The sequence below is a fragment of the Vespa mandarinia genome, chromosome 19 (assembly GCF_050613455.1).
Source record: "Vespa mandarinia isolate Hongniang chromosome 19, ASM5061345v1, whole genome shotgun sequence".
NCBI classification, from domain to species: Eukaryota; Metazoa; Arthropoda; class Insecta; order Hymenoptera; family Vespidae; genus Vespa; species Vespa mandarinia.
In genome coordinates, this window is record NC_140828.1 from 3,598,623 (window position 1) to 3,618,643 (window position 20,021).

At 40.4% G+C, this 20,021-nt stretch overlaps 1 protein-coding gene across 13 annotated transcripts in view; it reads right to left on the reverse strand.

The window, feature by feature from the left end:
* LOC118449282 (uncharacterized) overlaps positions 1-20,021 on the reverse strand; it is a 41,029-nt gene that overhangs the window by 14,632 nt on the left and 6,376 nt on the right. For 11 of the 13 annotated variants that reach the window (XM_035883674.2, XM_035883666.2, XM_085662837.1 and 8 more), the window contains 3 exons: positions 7,481-7,588; positions 7,187-7,325; positions 68-184 (listed from right to left, as the gene is read on the reverse strand). In XM_035883674.2, coding sequence (XP_035739567.2) covers positions 68-184; positions 7,187-7,325; positions 7,481-7,588 — 364 coding nt within the window. Of the gene's footprint in view, positions 1-67; positions 185-7,186; positions 7,326-7,480; positions 7,589-8,150; positions 8,174-19,823; positions 19,968-20,021 lie in introns of those variants that run through there. The other 2 variants (XM_035883672.2, XM_085662838.1) reach the window with 2 other exon arrangements.

Below are 20,021 nucleotides of genomic sequence, written 5' to 3' on the forward strand. Positions count from 1 at the left end.
TTAACCATCAAGCATAATGCAGTAGTCAAAATTTAGACGCTCATCGTTAAGATTTATCAATTCTTACCTCCAACAATATAGGACCAACTTGATCGTTGGACAGTATGTTAGGATTCGATGAAGATACTTCCCCTTGTTGCACGGCATGACTGTTGGAACCCTCTTGTTGCCTGATGTGCCGAATCTGTAAGGCAAAGCATTGCTGTCAGAAAATAAGCGTTGACGTATTTTAGTAAGCATAAATGCATATAGTCGACACGTGGTAGGTTGGCGTACTAAAACTGGATGGTAACCATCAAAAATCTGATTATTTTGCAGGAAGCTTTTTTATCTTATCCAACAAAAAGGGAGAGAAAAAAAAACAAAAATGATGAAATATCCGGTAAAAAGAGAAATGCGTTTTTTTTTTTTTTTTTTTTTTTTTTTTTTTTTTTTTTTTTTTTTTTTAATTAAAAATTATTTACCAAAAAGAAAAGAAAAAGAAAATAAATGCATAAATCACGGTATAAATCCTTTTCTTAAGGACATTACATGAGTTTTCACGTAAGAGTAATATCCAACGAGATCCGTATATCGATGAGAACAAATTTTATACGAATGACGCATATCGCTCCAATGCAATACAAGCTTCGACTTTTACAAATGCAATTTCATTTTTCTCTCCAAGTCGAAAAAGGTACGATGCCGACGATGCTAAAAATTTTTAAACGTAAATCACCAGTCGAGCAAAGCTTTCACCGGTTATTCTAGATTTCAAAAAAAGAAAAGAAAAAACAGGAGAGAAAAGAAAAGAAAAAACAGGAGAGAAAAGAAAAGAAAGAAAAAGAAGGAAAAAGAAAAACAAACACCTTAAAAGACGTACAAAGAATTTTGCATTCTCTTTCGCCGAATATACATACATTCTATTCGTTTTTCCCTTACCACGTCATTGCAATTTCACGCGCAATGATAATACGAAACGCTGATTCTTCTTTTCCTCCTTTCCGCGATATTAGCTCGTTCAAAGTTTGCGTTTAAATCAAAATCGTTTAAATCGTACGATTATTCATTGTTTCATAAAAATTTGTCTTTTTCTTTTATAAAATTGTTTGATTAGAAAACAAAAAGAAAAAGAGCAGAAAAATTATTAAAATTCTAGAATCATAATGATGACGTCGAGTAAGTTCACTGCAATGATGCAAATAAATAAAAAGAAAAAAAAATAAATAAATAAATAAAAAGAAGAATCGGCGCTTAACGAAAACTCAAAATGGAAAAGTCGCTCGTTTTCGCGATTCATTCGATTCGACGGTCGTGATAGTACCTAAACGGGCAGGCAAGGCGGACGAACGAGAAAATAATCAGGTTGGGTGACCTCCAGCCGCCATTTTAAAACCAAAATAGTCACGTGTTCTGGAATACTCTATATACAATGGATGCATCCACGAGGCGCAGTTTGGTTGCAACGATATTGCTTCGTCGTTTACACTTTCGCTAAGCGTTTGTAAAAGTTTAAAACCGATTGGACGGCTCGATCGAATGATTCATCGAGCGAGATTTTATAAATTAAAAACAACAAATTATACTCACCGAAGAAGATAAATTCGCACGATATACCTACGTTAGGGCCGCCGACCGTTTACATTTCGATTCTTAACAAATTTACAAATTTTTGATCGATGGGTATTACATATGTTATACATTTTATATATTAAACGATTATAATCAAAGTTTTCATGTAAAAAGTAATAAGTTCCAATAGGTTAGTACAAAACGAAAACTGTATTATTCACAAGGGGTCACTTAATTATTTCGTAAAGAAAGCGCGAGTAAGGTAGGTCAAGTTAAAACGTAGCGAATGAAATTCATGAGACGTTTCGAACAATGGGCAAGAGATTCTCCTAAAGTTTGTAAGCATTGACAACGGAATAAGATCGAAAGAGAGGTAAAAACGATCCTGTTCGAGATGAGTCATTTTCGTTCGGTGCATCGTCCCCGATGCCGGTAAGAAGATCCTCTAAGACCTCCGAAGAGCTTATCTCGAGGAAGAAAAGTAAAAGATAAAAAGATTTCATCGAGGATCCGTCGAAAGAAAGAAAGAAACTACCTCGGACATCGTCGTAAATACGTCAGAGAACTTACCGTTGCAGAACGTACGGTAGGGGGTGGGGAACTGGCGGCACGCGAGCCGCATGTGGCTCTTTCTCCTATTTGCCTGTTCCGGTAAGATGGGAGGAGACGATCCCCCTCCCCCCCTCCCCCCATTGAAGCGGGCTCCTCTATAGCCTCGCGAGCCGCACGGCTTTTGTCTTTAACAAGATGCATGGATTGGTGGCTAGTGAACAGTGGGGAAACGGATTGATCGACGGCGAGGATCGTGCAGCTCGCGGCAGAGAAGTTGCCCACCCCTGACGTACGCGAAAGAAAAAGAAAAAAAAATAAGAAAGAAGATCTCTGCAAAACCGACCGACATTCATGGTCAGAGAAGGAAAGGGGAGAAGTGTCGAGCGTCCTTGAGCTCGTATTTCGCGGCTCCGATAGATCGCGCTCGTAATCTCGATAGATTTAAACGAACGGACATGCGGCTATGACGACGACGACTATAACTATAATTATGGCTATGGCTATCAAAACGAAGATGCAGACGAATAAGAGACAACGACGGCGACGACGACGGTAACGATGACGGTGACAGTGACGATGATGCTGATGATGACGGTGACGATGGTAAAAATGGCGACAGTAAAGAAGACGATGCTGGTGGTGGTGGTAGTGGTGATGATGATGATGGTAGTGGTCGTGATGATGGTGGTGGTGGTGGTGGTGGTGGTGGTGGTGGAGGTGGAGGTGGAGGTGGTGGTGGCCTCGAAAAGTCGGTGACTCCACCGAGTCCGACAAACGGTGTGCGATGTTGCCGCTAGTCGTTTCACGATGGCACACGCATATGCGCGTGCGCGTGCATATACATACATATGTACGAGTATCGCAATATCTCTAGTTCCATTTTAACGTGATAAATTCTTAAACTCTCCCTCGTTCCTCCCTCAAATTCTTCATAATGTATAATTTATGAAAAAGAAAAAAAAGTCCAAACGAAAAAGCAGCTAAAAATAGATAAAAAAGAGATCTTGTTCGTCGCTATTGGTACACATAGGTATACCTTCTTCTTATCGAGGTCAAAGTCCGCTCTAGACCTAAAGAATCAAGAAGAGAATCGAAATACGAGGCTGCGAATTCTTTCAATCTCTCCTCTCAGGAGACTCGATCGCTGATGCTGATGCTGATGTTGCTGCTGATGGCTGGCGGTGGTACTTCTGCTGCTGCTGCTGCTGCTTCTGCTGCTGCTGTTGCTGCTGCTGCTGCTGCTGCTGCTGCTGCTGCTGCTCCTGCTGCTGCCGCCGCCGTCGTCGTATCTCTTTCGCTCTTCGCCTCCTCATCCTCCTTTTCCGCTCCCTTTCCTACTAGCCGCCTGTCGGTGCCTCGCTGAAAGATCGTGCGCAACGCGTTACTGCGCACATGACGTCACGCAGATCCATGCTCAGGTAGCTCTCTCGGGTTGTAACGCCGCGAAAAAGGACGCTTCCTATTGATCTCAGTGACGTCACTCAAGGTCACGTCACGAGTTCTGTCCGTCCGTCCGTCCATCCATTCGTCCGTCCATCCATCTGACCGTCTACTCTCTGTCTTGTTGCTATTAATCTATCCATCTATCTCCCTCTTTCTCACTCTCTCTTAAGCTTTTTCTTACTATCTTTGCCATTCATACTTTTCTTTCTTTAGTTTTCATCGTTACATTGCAAATACCGTTGCAAAATTGCAACGTCTCTTTTTAAAGATGACTGAGTCCCTTCTTTCGAAAGTACTTAACAAATGTGAATTGTGGAACTGATCTAGATGACACAAGCCGACAATGGACCGAACGACGAATCTATGAAGATCGATTAGATCTATAGAAAAGTTTTATCCGATTAGGATACAATTACTTGTACAAAGAAAAAGCTTCCATCGAAATGAAAAGTTGTCGATATCGATGAAAATTAGACATTATTAATTGAATCATAAAATTATTAAAAAACAAATATTATCTTATATAGAATACGTAAAAATAAAATTAAAGAAGAAAAATATAAAGGTATATTTTCTTTTATTTCCAAAACACACGTCAATATATTAAGAAGAAAAGAAAATGAAGAAGACAAACGCGAGTGAAGTTTCGTTTCATTTCGTTACGAAGCTGTCGCCTTCGGAATCGACACGTGCTCGGCCGTGAAGCGCACGATTCTAGCGCAATGTGTTCGAACGAGAGAGTTGGTGAGTGATCATGTGTTTGTATGTGTGTGCATGCCTGTATGTGTGCATAAGAGAGAGAGAGAGAGAGAGAGAGAGAGAGAGAGAGAGAGAGAAAAAGAGAGAAAGAAGACGGGAAGTCGTAACCCTTCTCTTTGCTTCGACACGGTACACGCACGCACGCACGTACTTACTCACGCATACACGCACGCGCGTGCGCATCCATTCCATAGCCGGTAACCGGGCAAAGTATGGACACCTTTCTGCGATTTGCGAAACACCATCACGAGCAGCAAGACAGCTCTCTCTCTCTCTTCTTCCTTAAGAAAGAAGATCAATGCTTATCGTATTTGTGCCAGCGATACCAAAAATTAACCCCTTAAATGTATCTTTGCCGAATTATAATTTAATATGCTAATATGTAAATCTAACAAAAGTATTTCATTGAATTTCAATGTCGAAACATTATCACGATATCATTTACTCATCATGGTGCTATAACGATTGTCTCCTGAAACTGACTAAACGGAAGAATAAAAATAAAAAATAATTTTGTTATTGCTCGTTACACCAACATATACGTTACGACTAAAATATGCTATCAGAAATGTATTAAGTAAAACGAAATTGTTTCAAAAGCTAAAATAGAATATTATCGACTAGATTGGACGAATACTTTCGTTGAAAGATTATTCGTTGTACTCTGGAGAGAATTTCAAGGAATCTGGAACATTCGCGCGTCTTTTTTCTTGGTACCATTGATGTGGCAATTTAGACGAAAACGACGATAATCTCTTCTTCGATTTTCCTCTTCTACCACCACTCTACTATCGGATGCATAACGATTACATTCGCACGCACGAAGAGGTAGGTGCATACGTTCAAGCAACGCGTAGCAGGATCGATTCAACGATGAAGAAAAAAAGACGCGCTTGGCCCAGATTTAGAGATATCGCTCGGTCGACGACTCGAGGAGTAGTCTCGTGTATTATACCTTTACTTTTCTTTACAAAGAAAGCAAAAGCCCTTTCTCCGCGGAGTCATTCTCGATCGACCACCATTTCTCAATTCCTATATCTTCTTAATCTCCTATAATGCCATAAAACTTTGAAATTTCATACATAGGAGGTATAGCCGCGTCGACAACTTGTCAAATCTGCTACGACCTATATTCCATAGTTGGAAAAAAAACTTTGGAAAAAAACGTTTTCAACTGGAACAGTTTCGAATACGTTTCGCTTCGAAATGGCTATATTGGTATGCCTGTGGCTATCAACAGCACGATATCCCACGGACATCCTGGAAGGAACTCGGTAATCCCGCCTACGCGACATTTCTTCTAATCGCGAGTCGACCCTTACTTAGAGATACTCGATTCGCTCCGGTTGAGATCTCTTAATCACGTATTGAACCTTGTCATACCTTATCGCATCTTGTCGCACAGATCGAATTATTATAAATTATATTTGAAAAAATAAAAAACATTTATATTAGATACATAAATATAATTAATAACATCAAAATTGTAGAAGATACGGATATCGTATTTAAAATACAATTATTGATCTTCGATTTTCTCGATTAAAAGAATAATGGACAATAATAGTAGGACGAAACAATCACGTATTATTTACGCAAGCGAATGCGTCAGAGCATCGACGTTCCTAACTCTCTTAATCTCCGAATGCTCGAACAAAGACCACTTGGACAAATTTAAACAAAACAATGAATCAAACTAGATTAGTTTCTTTCTTTCTCATCAATATCGAAGAAAATACTTTTGAATTTCGAATTTTATCGGACACGGAAAGCATCTGAATACAATTATCTATAATAATGACGACGCGCCATAGAAATAATAATAATAATAATAATAATAACAACAATGGTAACGCTATGATTTCAGTGCATTCCATAGATCTTTCTTAACTCTTTGATGCGTCATGTATCCATATATGGAGATAGTAACAATTTAACACTTTGTTCGTGCCTGTTTCGTCTAATTTTAACGAAAAATAAATTCCTCTAAAGATCAACTCAAAAGAATGAAAATTTCAACGTAAAAGAAAAATCAAAGTTTTACACGAGGTCGGTAAACTCTCCGGCCCCCCCCCTCTCTCGATCAAACAAAAACGAAATCTCGTGATATTTTCTTAAACGAAAAATATTGACAGTTAATTGGTATTAATGATAAAACCAATGCGATATACTTTCAGTATTGGCATCGATAAAACGCATGCTATTGATAAGAACGTTCAACGTTTGTACGATCGCAACTACCTATACCGATTTCTCCCGATCGAGAAAACTTTTTTACATATTATCTATTTGTTAAGCACTTCAAAATCTCGTCGAAATCTCGATGATCCATGTTTTGTTTCTCGACTAGTTTTAAGATTACAAGCTTTGCTCTCTCTCTCTCTCTCTCTCTCACTCTCTCTCCCTCTCCCTCTCCCTCCCTCTCTCTCTCTCTCTCTCTCTCTCTCTCTCTCTCTCTCTCTCTCTCTCTCTCTCTCTCTCTCTCTCTCTCTCTCTCTCTCTCTCTCTCCATACTCATACACATACTCTTTGCATTTTCAAAGTAGAATATTTAAAGAAATATCAACGAGCATATCGGTATCGTCGTTGTTGGACGAGATAGCGAATCGTTATCGATAGGAAAACAAATTTGATTTGAAAACACGCTCTGCGACCACGAACGAATTTCGAGATCGATTTCCCGAGTTTTACATTACATGGCTTTTCGTTTTCCATCTTCGATCATGATTGATTTATCAAAAGCAAAGCATCGAATTTAACGATTCACGTTGACGACGCGAATTGCACAGTATATAATTTAGTACAACCATACTATTGCGTACAATTTATACAATCTTGACGCAAAATTAAGTGGAAAAAAAAAAAGAAAAGTGAAGCTTACCTGATCGACGGTTCTCTGAAGGATCTGACATTTGTCGGTCTTGCCAGAGCTCATGTCCGTGGCGGAAATCAGCTCGGCAAGCTCATCAAAATACAGGTTCTCCTGGTTACGTCGTCGTTTTTCGTTAAGGCACTTGTTACTGTAAACAATCAAAAATCAAACATCGTTTTATATGCACCGAATACAAATATTGGTAAATATATTTTAGGTTTAACTCGGGTATATCCATTTTTTTTTTTAAATTTGTTTCATTTAAAAATCTATTAAATGATACTATTGTATGTATTTACTTACATCTGTGATTGCGGTTTGGCATCCGATTTCTTTCTTTTCTTGCCGATGCTACCGGTGATCGCACTCATTTTGACCCACAGTGGGTCCAGCAGTTTACACGGGCTAAGCCTACAAACCGAAAAAAAGAAAAGCGACATTAATACAAATTTCCTGTTGCAAGTGGTAAACAGAAATACGATCGAATCTCTAATGAGAAAATAATGGGCGTTATGCGTGACAGAATAATCGACATTGATCTAGATTTTCATTTATCACCGTCTACGGAAAAAGAGAAAGAGAAAGAAATAGTAGAAATATCTTGGTGAAAAAGTTAGAGACGAGGAGATTCCAGAGAAAGGGAAAAGGAAAGAGAGTAACATTACGGTCGAACGTAACTCGGTCGCATGGTGTTCATGAGACTGGAAAGCAAGGTGAATCCATGGAATCCGATAATCACGCTATTCTATTGTTTCGCAGTATCTAATAAATTAGTAAGTATGTAGATCTTGGGTAATTTATTTTAGATAAGTAGTCATTTCTTTGTGGAAAATGGCATTTTTTGTCATCTCCATCCCTTTCCCTCCCCACCTCTCTCTTTCTCTCTCTCTCTTTCTCTGCGACTACGTCAAGCATCCACGCCGAAGCGAGCCTTGATCAATAACTTTTGCGCGCGAGAATATAAGCCTCTCACCGAGCGATTTTTCCCTGCGATCACAAGAATTCCAATTTTCCGTCTTGTGGAAGAAAACACAGGGAACATCCCGAAAATAGACAAATTCGATTTCTTTTCTTTCACGATAATAATCTTTCTTCTTATTCCTTCGGTCCCCATTATTATTAATACACTCAAACTCTTGACCTCGAACGTCATCAACTAGGAAACAACACCCACTGACTTTTTCATTCTTGCTACTGCACGATGCGCCATGAAACCGAACGGAATGGAATGGACGGAACGGAGGGGATACGGCCGTCGGGAAGACGCGCGCACCCTCTTCCGATCTGATGAAAAGAGATGCAAAAGTAGGTGAGAGAGTGAACATGATCAGTGATCCTACGTCATAACTTATCACATAGAAAAGCACCTTGCATCGTGCATCCACGTTGCTGTCATTTGTTCGACACTTGCTACGATTCTCTCTCTCTCTCTCTCTCTCTCTCTCTCTCTCTCTCTCTCTCTCTCTCTCTCTCTCTCTCTCTCTCTCTCTCTCTCTCTCTCCCTTTTTCTCTCTGCCCAGGTTTATCCTAATCCAGACTTCTTTTTTTTTGGTTTCTTTTTTCACCAGTCTAATAACAGTAAAGATAACGCTAAATTCTTGCAGAGAAGTGAAAAAAGAGAGACAGACAGGAAGAACCTCTCTTCTTCTCTACTTCTTTTGGTTTCTCTTTTCAGCAAGTTAATAACGGGGACGATAACACTAAATTCTTGCAGAGAAGATGAAAAGAAAGAAAGAAAGAAAGAAAGAAAGAAAGAAAGAGAGAGAGAGAGAGAAAGAGAGAGAGAGAGAGAGAGAGAGAGAAAGAAAGAAAGAGAAAGAGAGAGAGAAAGAGAGAGAGAGAGAGAGAGAGAGAGAGAGAGAGAAAGAGAGAGAGAAAGAGAGAGAAAGAGAGAGAGAAAGGAAAAACCTCTTCTTCTTTCGGCTTCTCTTTTCACCGCGTTAACAACGACAAGAGAGGAAAGAGAGAGAGAAAGAGAGAGAGAGAGAGAGAGAGAGAGAGAGAGAGAGAGAGAGAGAGAGAGAGAAAGAGAGAGAGAAAAAGAGAAAGAGAGAGAGAGAAAAGAGGATTTCTCTTCTTCTCTTTCTCCTGTCACCTAATAGCAGCAACGACGGCACTAAATTCTTGCAGAAAAGAAAGAGAGAGAGAGAGAGAGAGAGAGAGAGAGACACTCAGCAACACCCGCACACACTCGTGTATCTTCCCTTCTCTTTTTTTCTAGTATACACGAACGTCACCAGATCATAGATTGACTTATTTCCTATTATCAAGAGGAAGAGGGAGAGAGACTGTGTATGTATTTGTGTGAATGAGAAAGAGAGAAAAAGAGTAAAGCTAAGGTGCGAGAAAGAAGAAAAATCGTGACGCGAAACGAACAAACTAGCGTGGCTCGGCTGTGACGCCACGCTCGGAGTATCGGTTGTGGGTCGACACGTAAATGCGGGACCTGTACCCGCGTGTAATATAGGTCAGTGGGCCAGGGCGATCATGGCAACGCGGACATGCGCGTCGGCCCGCGAGCGAGACGTTCTCGACTCTGTCGGAGTATCTCTCTCTCTTTACTTCTTTTATTTCTTTCATTTGATTTTTTCAAAGGACGATTATATCAAAGCTGTTAGATTCGTACAAGAAGGAAAGGCATATTCATTCTTTGAACAATACGTTTTATACAACAATTCTCTGATTTTAGCAAAGATTTAAAAATCAAATTATTACACGGTCTAATTTTTTTCACAGAATAGAACCTGTATCGTCGACCCAAGCAAGATATACATCGCAAGATATACATTTTTGGTAGGTAGAGATCAGGAAAAGATCGAGATTTTCACAAAGTTTTCAACGTTTTCGTTTTCATACAACTTTCATGCGACATTCTTCCTGCCTTCTAAAGTTCCGATCCCTCCAAGGTTGACCGTCTCTTTCTTGCATACCGATACGACCACTCATTCGCCTTCCTTCCAGTCGATATATATCGTCCTCCGTTGCGACGTTCGCTTCTAGCGCGTTTCCAATCACGGTAAACTCACACTTTCACGGACGAACACCTGTTCTTAACATTAACTATTTTATTCGTTAAAATTCTATCCCAACGATCTCTATGATCAACTCGTTCTTGATAATTCATTTCGTAAGATCAAACGATTTCCCTTTTTCTCATTCTCCGTGATAAAGTTTATTTTTTCATATAACTGATCGTTTCATCGATTGATGATAAAAAGGAATAATTATTTTAAAAACGAAGGACAGTTCTGTAAGTTCTGTGAGCGTTGTTACTCAAAGCATGTAATATTAGGAATATTTGGATTAAACTCTGCAAAGTGAAATAGCAGTTCACCAATAACCTTCTATGGCAGTTAACTAAACGAACGATCTTTAGAAAGATTCGAAAGATCTTTCGTAATGCAAACCGCTAGACTAAATTTAATGGAAAAAAAAAAAAAACGAATTAACGAAAGAGAACGATTCTGCGATTCGATGACCGTGTCGCGCGTTCTTTATCAAGACATCAACCGGCTTTCACCAAGCAACCGAATTCACTTTCAAAATTACCATCGTCGATCGTCGTTCGAAAAGAAAGGCAACGTTTTAATGAAGATCGAAATCTCTGGAAATTCATTTTGCAATGCGTCAAACTCATCTAGAAAAAGTATAAACTAGACGATGACGACGACGACGACGACGACGACGACGACGACGACGACGACGACGACGACGACGACGACGACGACGACGAAGATGACGAGGACGACGACGAAGATGACGAGGACGACGACGAAGATGACGAGGACGTATTGTTTCAAAAAATAAGAAACGTGAAGATACAAAATGATTAATCCTTTTTAGCTGACAAAAAGTCGCAAGTAGACACAAAAAATAAATTTAATCGAAAGGATCGAAATAAAAAATTGATCAATTGAAATTATTCCTGAAAAAGGACTTAGTTTGTGAATAAATTACAACGCTATACGAATTGGAGTCTTAAACGTTAAAATTAAATATATATATATATATAAAAAGAAAAAAAAAAAAACTTTTCCTGGGAATTTCATAATATCAGTTATAAATCTTGCTAACATTTCTATCATCTTTAGGAAATCTCGACTCGTAAAGAAAATTTTTACTCAAAGACAGAGAGGAGTGAGGAGTAAGGGGAACGGCAAACGTGCGAGGACGACGAAGGAAAGTGAACCTGAACTCCGTAAAGAAGAATCGGAACGGCGAAAGCGTAGGTCACTAACAGAGAGGTGGGTATACACACATTGGTAGTTAAGCGCAGAAACTCTCTGGTCGATGGCCGTGGCTGAGGTACTCGCGTCTTTGGAACAGTTTACGAGCACGTGCCTATACCAGAGAAGTGTGTTACTAGCGAAGCGTAACCGAGAGACCTCGACCAAATTAAATGTGCGGTCACTTCCTACGAACAACCACGGACTAGCCGTTTTATCGTTTTATCGTTTCCAGCACGGAAAACAGTGACAGTATCGAAACGACCTATGAATCTTGATCCGTTATTTATGCGAAGATTTCCTTCTCGTTCTAAATTTAAATAAAAACATTTGAAAAATGTTTACGACTATCGACAAAATCTTTTCATCGGATGCAAAAGCAAGCAATTAACAAAGACAAAGTAGAAATCAAAATCTAAACAGATTATTATTGGTTTTAAGAATGGAAAAAAAAAAAGAAAAAAAAAACAAAAAAAGAAAGAAAGAGAGAAAAGAAAAAAGTAAGAAAAACGCGTGTCCTCGTTTTACCGAGAGCTCGGACACACCATGGCGTTTCAGCGACCGACGTACCGTTCGCATCGATCGAACTTTAAACCGATACGCCTCGATGACGTCTACGATCTCTTCCATCGATGAGCGACGCTCGGTCGCTTTTTCTTCCCTCTCAAACCTCTCCCCCCGCTCTCGCACACTCTCCCTCTCCCTCTCTCTCTCTTTCTCTCTCTCTCTCTTCCTCTCCTTCTCCCAAGTTCGTGCTTTCGAACAGCTGCCAGATTGAACTTGTAGCACCAGCTGGATACTCGGAACGACTCTCCATTTCTCTCTCATGGCAACCTGAAATTCGCTTTTGGCTCGGTCCCATTTCTATCGTTCGACTCGCTTGAGATACCTCGATCGGAATTCGAACGAGCCGTTCTTTTTTTTCTTCTTCAATAAACAATATAATAAAAACTACGAGTAATGCATTAACTACACCTAATACGAATGTATGAATTACACAGCATTATAGGGAGTTAATCAACCGATGCGTACGTGTGTGCGTGGCAAACAAAACTAACTGTAAGAAAAGGACGAAAGATTGCTATACAATACCAAGTATACTGCTATGCTTGATGAGATGCTAATGATAAACACGATGTAGACGTAACGTGGGAAGGGAGAGAAATAGTTGCCATGTCGACAGACGACGCCGCCTCGGTGTCCCCGCTGTTGCTATGATGACGTAACTCGCGTCTTTACGTCACGGGAGGAAGAGAGAAAGAGAGATAGAGAAAGAGGAGAGAGGGAGTGGTTTAGACGCGACGCGACGCGACGCGTCCTCCTCACCCCATCTCTCCTCCACTGTCCAGGCTCGGTTCTTCTAGGGCAGGACAGCGTTACGTAACGAATCAATACGACGGATCGATCATTTTTTTCTTTTTTTTTTTTTTCTTTTTATTTTTCTTTTTTCTTTTTTCCCGATTTTTTTTCTTCGTCTAGGGACTCCTAGACGGTGATTGCGCGGAGAAAACATTGTTCGCGAATTAATGTTTCGTGTTAAAATTCGTAGAAAAAAAAATTTTTTTGTTGGAAAATACATATATCGTCGCAATGAACTCAATCCATTAAAAATTATGCGAAAACGATCGTCAACGTTTAAGCAAGTACGTGATCTCCTCCTCCTACGATACCAAAGGAATATCGTCATCTCCGAAAAGAGATAGAGAGTCAAAATCTTTCCCGAGAAAAGATTTTCTTTCTTCCTTTTTTCTTTATTTCTTATATGACAGGGATGCATTTCGACTTTCGACTTTGTCAACTTTTAACAAAATTAACACGGAAGATTTTCAAAACAGAAAATTAATACACAACGGAGGATATTCAAACACGATATAAGAAAAATAATAACTTATAAAACGAAGACGAAGACTACGAGCGCAAAAAAAAAAGATGATGACACGTTGAGAGTATCAATATTTGTGTAGGTGGACGTACGATGACGAGGCTCGATCGCGAACTAACTTTGCCGCTCGAATTTCCGCTGCGGTCGTTGCTGCGGGTACCACCGACGTCAGCAGTTGAAACGCTAGACGATTGCAGAGAAACACGCAGTTCTTACGAGATCAAGGGACGCACCTCCTAATACGCGGTAAATGAGTTCCCTTCCTACTTAAAAATTTGTTAATTAATTTTGATTATAGAAATGAAATTTCGAAAGGAACAATAGATCCATACCTATGTACGTTGCGTTATAATGCATTGAACGCGCATAGGTTACGCGTTTACACGTAACGCATCGGTCAGGGCTTGGCATGGATCGATAGTAGACTCTCTACTCGACGAATTTCAAATAAGGGTTGTTTCCTCTCTTTTCTTTCTTTTAAAAGTGCATCTACCGAAAATGCGGGGATTTACGAACCGCGTAGATCGTGCCTTAAAAATGGAGAAAAAAAAACACTAAGAGAGAGGGAAGAAGAGCGAGTTCTTAGAACGTCGTCGTATGCTCCTCTCTCTCTCTCTCTCTCTCTTTCTCTCTCTTTCTCTCTCTCTCTCTCTCTGTCTCTCTCTCTATCTATCTCTCTCTCTCCCTCTCCCTTGACGTTAAAATTAAAATCCGGTCGTCGGAGAACGTCTTGCATCGAAAGGGAGCAAAATTTCATGCGAAAGAACGGCCGAAAAGCTGGACAGATTATAACACGTACACGATTCTCCGCGAGGCCGGCTGCCTTCAAGGTCAAACCCTTGTACCTCCCCTTTTACCGATAGCAAGTATTCCTTCTTTTCAGTTCCCTAAGAAAGAACTTGAACGTTTTAGAATACACGTCTTTGTCTTGGAAAAAATTACGTGCGAAGCCTTTTCGGCGGACGTACGTCATTAAATTTTTCAACGAGCCTACATTTTTATATTTCAATAACGATTATTAACGATTAATACCGGAATGAATATTAAAAGGAAAAATTAAACTTTTAACGACAAATATGCTTTGTAGATGATGTAGTTTGTTTGTGAGCATTTTAGAACCTTATAGAACCTAAAGGATCGATGCGAGAAGCATGGTCTATAGGAAACACTAACTTACTCTGAATTTAGAACCGGCAGACTATACGCAAAAGGAGAAGTTGGAGGAGTTTTGATTCGACGGGAAAAAGTCCGAAGGAAGCGTAAGTTGCGCGCGCGCACGTTATGCCAAGTAGGCATATACCGTGCGAGCTGGACTGACCTGCCCCACGAGAAGCATCGACGAGCATCGATGTAAATCGCGGTTGGTATTTTCAAACCGAGTGGAAACTCATCGATGAATATGGAGGGAGAGGAAAAGAGAGAGAGAGAGAGAGAGAGAGAGAGAAAAGAAAGAGAGAAAAAAGATTTTCAAATTTTGAATGTTGTTTCGTACATTAGACAGCAGTAATGGCAAATAATAGATTTTCGATTTAATTAGCGTACTAACTAGTGTACTAATTATTGTACTTGGTATATATTACTAATTGTTGCTATTATATTGCTACTTTGGTTCAAATCTTTTTTTGTACGAGTAAAGACAAGCGGCTAATGTGAACGTTAAATAATAGTGCTGACTGATCGCGAGCGATCGACGAGAAATTTCAATTTTGTTATCTCTAATCACAGAGATTATATCGTATATGTATACGAAACGCGAAAGCGATAAAAAGGAGGTAACGATGTGGATGGACTCGTTACGACGACAGTTCGAAGATTAGCGATACGTCTACAGAAACTTGCACTATTATATAAATCGAATCAAACCCCTCGCATCTTATTGAAGAATATTTTCATAAAGTGATTCTATGTCTCGAAAAATATATTCTAATCTTACACCGAATAAACAAAATTGAATAACTAAAACTATCATCTCTGTAAAGGTTTAAACGAATGCTTCAGTTTCGATAAAAACTTATTAAGATTAAAATTATTAAAGGCAGAATATAGAATTTGGATCGTTGAGAAAAAAGAAACACGTTTTCGTCGAGGCAACGCGATCATGGTTTCGAAGCGAAACTAGATATATCGTTCGGTTAGGTTATATAATAATAATAATAATGGCCGAGACTAGGCGTATACGGGCAAAATTCGTGGCCTTCGGAGAACAAAGGGTTCGAGGGAGCCTTATAGAATCTGTCTACGGCTAGGGCGTTTAGGTTCTTTTTACGGTGCGCCGCACGGTTAGGGCAGGACAGTGCGGAACGTGAACGAAGAGTGGAGAGGAGAAGAGAGGAGAGGAGAGGAGAGAAGAGGAGAAACGGAGCGGAGCGAAGCGTTCAAGACACAAAATGAAATTCCACACGCTTCGCTTCTGCCGAAATGCGAACGCTCCCTTCGGAGACAAGATACTCTATACGTTTCGACCTTGTCTCGAAAGCACGTTTACCGATATTTCGAATACATCTTTCTATGCTTGGAACTCGTTTGTATGGGGAAAATTTATCACTACTTCTAGACTGTTTTAACAAATTGACATTTTTGTCTTTTAGGATTTTACCAACTTCTTCCTTCCTTCCTTCTTTTCTTTCTTTCTTTCTTTTTAACGTTCGAAAAGTCCGAATCATAAATACGTTCAAGTACCTATATTATTATGAAAGCAAAGTTTATCGATTTCCCGGTGTAAAAATCGTCGAGGCCAAGACACGTCGAGCAAAGAACGCGTGCCGTACTCGAATTCCTCCGCACACACGACTCCCGTGTGCGTTTCGACACCGCACGGCGACGCAATCGCTTCGTGCGAAGCGTGAAATTGTACAGTGAATGTCGTTAGGAACAACCATGAAATACTTCGAGCGAACATAATGGAAATAAACGAGTCCCCGGCGAGTCGATAAGTAAGTACCGGCATTTCATCCGTCCATTTCCATCCGATAGTTATATTTTTTATACGAAGAAGAAATTTCCAAATAAATTAGACCCCGAGATTTTATTATTGTTCTCGTACCAGACTTGAAATTTTTCACGTCTACATTCCCAGCCATTGTTTCGTTAAAGAGATGAATCATAAATCCAAGTATAGTCAGTCTTCTTTCGAGGATAGCGTCTTACATCAGAACTTCTACTCTCTAAATTATTACAGAAACAAGGTAAACGAACACAATAACTTCTCATCTAGATACTTCTTAAACGTGAATTAATAATAACTTCAAAGAGATTATTAGAGATTATCAAATTTGTAAAGGTGGTTATTGAATGTAAAAATGAAAAGAAAATGGTGGTGAATATGTAAGAGAAAAGAGAAAAGTATTCTACTCTACTAGTCTACGTCGGTCGCGTTATTGGGTGATGGAGGCAGGCGTGGTACATTCGACGACCTTGACCCCTGTTCTCGACTGGCGCTCGTTCTTCGTAGACCGGTCGATATGTGCCGCTCTCCATCCCTCCGCGATATAACGTTCCCTCTTTACCTCTCATCGGAGAGGGGAAGAGAAAGAGAGAGAGCGAGAGAGAGAGAGAGAGAAAGAGAGAGAGAGAGATCGTTTCTCTCGACAAGCGGCGTCGGCGTCGTCGCCATCGTCGCGTCGCTACTGCCATCCTCCCTCGGTTTCCTCCTCCTCTTCATCCTTCACCCTCTCTACTCCTACTCTTCCTACTTCTTATTATTGTAGTCGTGCCTTCTAGTCCGTAGTCCGGTGCAATGTGTTCGTGAACGCGTTGTATCGATTTCGCGGATGCCGCCACAGTCGACGCAGAGTATATTCACGTTTAACCGAGTACAATTTTCAACAGAATTTGAATCTGCTTTTGATACGGCTTTTCTTTTAAGGCCAAATTAGGATTTTACATTATGAGGGATCATAAATGATACTTTTATCTTATGGAATAATACCTATGAACTGTAAATTCTATCGTAAAGTTCTTCCTAATCGAAGGTACGCATTCTGGAATAGATATATTTTCTTTTACGCGATTATTTCATTCAATTTTATTCCTGTTCCACTAAAATCTATGATAGGTACATTGATGATCAAAAATATATCGGACACGTGTGAAATAAAATTTGATTTTTCCCTTCACTGAAGATCTTGGATCGTCGTTAAAGTAACAAACTCGGACGCGATCGGCTCAGTATCTCGTGACCGGAATACGATACTTACGATAGCGTCGAAGCCGTCGACCGTTATGTTTCTTAGTTAAAGAAAAAGGAGGAGTGGCAGCGAAAACGACGCGCTTATTCGCTAATGCCAGCGATGACAATATCGAAAGAGAATCAAATGTCAGCGTTTTCCACGCAACAACAAACGATAAATTAATGACAGATTTTTACAAGAATCTTACTCCCTACTAACGATAATACCATTCCTCCCCCTTCTCTCTCTCTCTCTCTCTCTTTCTCTCTCTCTCTCTCTCTCTCTCTCTCTCTCTCTCTCTGTCTCTGTCTCTCTCTGTCTCTCTCTCTAACACCCTAGAAACGAAAGGGTCACGTGCTTGCTTTGGGCCAGTGCCACGAAAGACACACAAAAATATCATACTCGCGTCACGAAGTCGCGGAGAATCAAGAGAAATTCGCATTAACTTAAAGAACACGCTTGTTCCAAACGCCTTGTGAATTCTGCTTGAATTTTTAGCAAAAACAATATTCTCTCTGTGCCGAGTTTCTCTCACAAGTAGCGACAACACGCGGTGTGCCGTAACAGCAGCATGCCGTTAAGCTTGTGTAACGTAGTTTACTTCCATGGTCATCCCCTCGACGTCGCCTAACTTTCTAGACAAAACTGCCTACTCCCTCTCCCCCCTCTCCCTCTTTCTCGAGCAGCAGCAGCAGCAGCAGCAGCGGCAACAACAGCAGCAGCAGCATGCGCACACTCGGTCAACGATTTTGATCCTTTTGCTCGGCCGTGGCTTCACTTCTTGCGTTGCTTTACCAAGAAAACGTAATTTTAGCCCCCACCGAGTGGCAGGTAGGAAGGTAGATAGGTAGCTGCTAGGTGGGAGAGGAGAAGAAGCGGGTGCATGCCTAAATTGCCGAGGAAACGAGGTCTCTCTACTTCTTTTTCTCCGAGGGCTCTCCCTCACCCTCGCCTGTCTCCCTCCCTCCCTCCCTCCCTCTCTCTCTCTCTCTCTCTCTCTCTCTCTCTCTCTCTCTCTCTCTCTCTCTCTCTCTCTCTCTCTCTCTTTTTTTTTATTGGATCTTTCTGAGATTGGCCGATACATAACGATCGAAAAATAAGAAATGTACTAAACGAGTTTTTAGCGATACTTTTAAGACGTTACGCTCAAGTTTTACTTCCTCGTCAAGCTTACTTTGCCTTTGAAGGGGAGAGATAGAGAAGGGGGTGGAAAAGGTTGTTAACCTCGGATTCCGTTCGAGTAAATTAATAAGAAATGACGTCAAGGTAATAAACAATCATTTTTTTAATAAAAAGAAATACTCTTAACATCAACGGTACTAAGACGGAATTTATGAACGTTCACGGCCCTGTTATCATACGGGACCGATCGATATGTATACGGGCGGGAATCGAGAAAGCAGTTAACTCCCGAACAAGCAAACGTACGACTAATCGATATTTCCTGCAGTCGAAATTATTCAAATGCCATTCAGAGACAAAAGATTAGACAGCGTTCAATGCTCTGTCTCCCCACTTTTTTTCAATTTCACATAGTCGAATCAGCATTTTCAAGATAAAGCCGATCAAAGCTTGGACGTCGAAAATGAGATAGAACATTTTCGAGAAGAATTAAGAAGACGATGCATTCGACCAACACATCCGAGGAGGGGAACTAGAACTAGGAAAGGCCGGCCGGAAGGGCCTGATCCGAAACAGACGGAGAGTATACGCTTGTGTGGTTAATGAAAGTGTGTGTGTTTGAGAGAGAGAGAGAGAGGAGAGGAAAGGAAAGGAGGAGGAGGCCACATAAGAACAAGCGCGTGTGCCTCGTGGCCTGGAGTTGGGATAGTCGCCACCGCCACCGCCACCGCCACCGCCACCGCCTGCCGCTTTGCCGACTGCTTGCCTGCTGTTGACCTTGAGAAGATTCCTCTCTATGAAGGAACTACACGATATAGGATCTAACGGTGGTCGTTTGTTCCCTCTAGTTCTTCGACTATCGGCCAAGTAAGCTAATGACGAAAAATATGCCGATAATTCGCTATGATTGCCTACCTCTGAAATCAGACCCTTCATCAACGAAGCCTCGAGGACGTCGAAATTATGCGAAATTGGCCGAGTCAAAGAAATCCGCCGATTTATTCGACCGGCAAAACAAATAAACTAATAAAATGCGAAATACTACTTCCTACAATAGAAAAAAAATTACATTAAACGTATCTTATAGTTTCCCTCTTTGAACTTTACGAACTTTATCGACTACGTTTCCTTTTCGATTGTTTCTACGAGAAATACGAATAGATAAATTAAAAAAGAAAATATCCATAGGTAAACGCTTAATAGTTTCTGTAGAAGGAAAAATTATACTGAGAATAGGTATATCTTACGTTTTCCCTCTTGAAACGTTCAAATTTTCTTTACGATCAACGACACAAGGAGGTCACGCAACTTGTCAGCCAATCAATGTCAGCGCCGAGGCAAACATCCACGGAACGATTAAAGATATCTTGACACTGTATAGTAATCGTTGTTAAGCGCGTTGAATACTAAAAATAACGTATTTACGACGGACGTTGATATCGTAC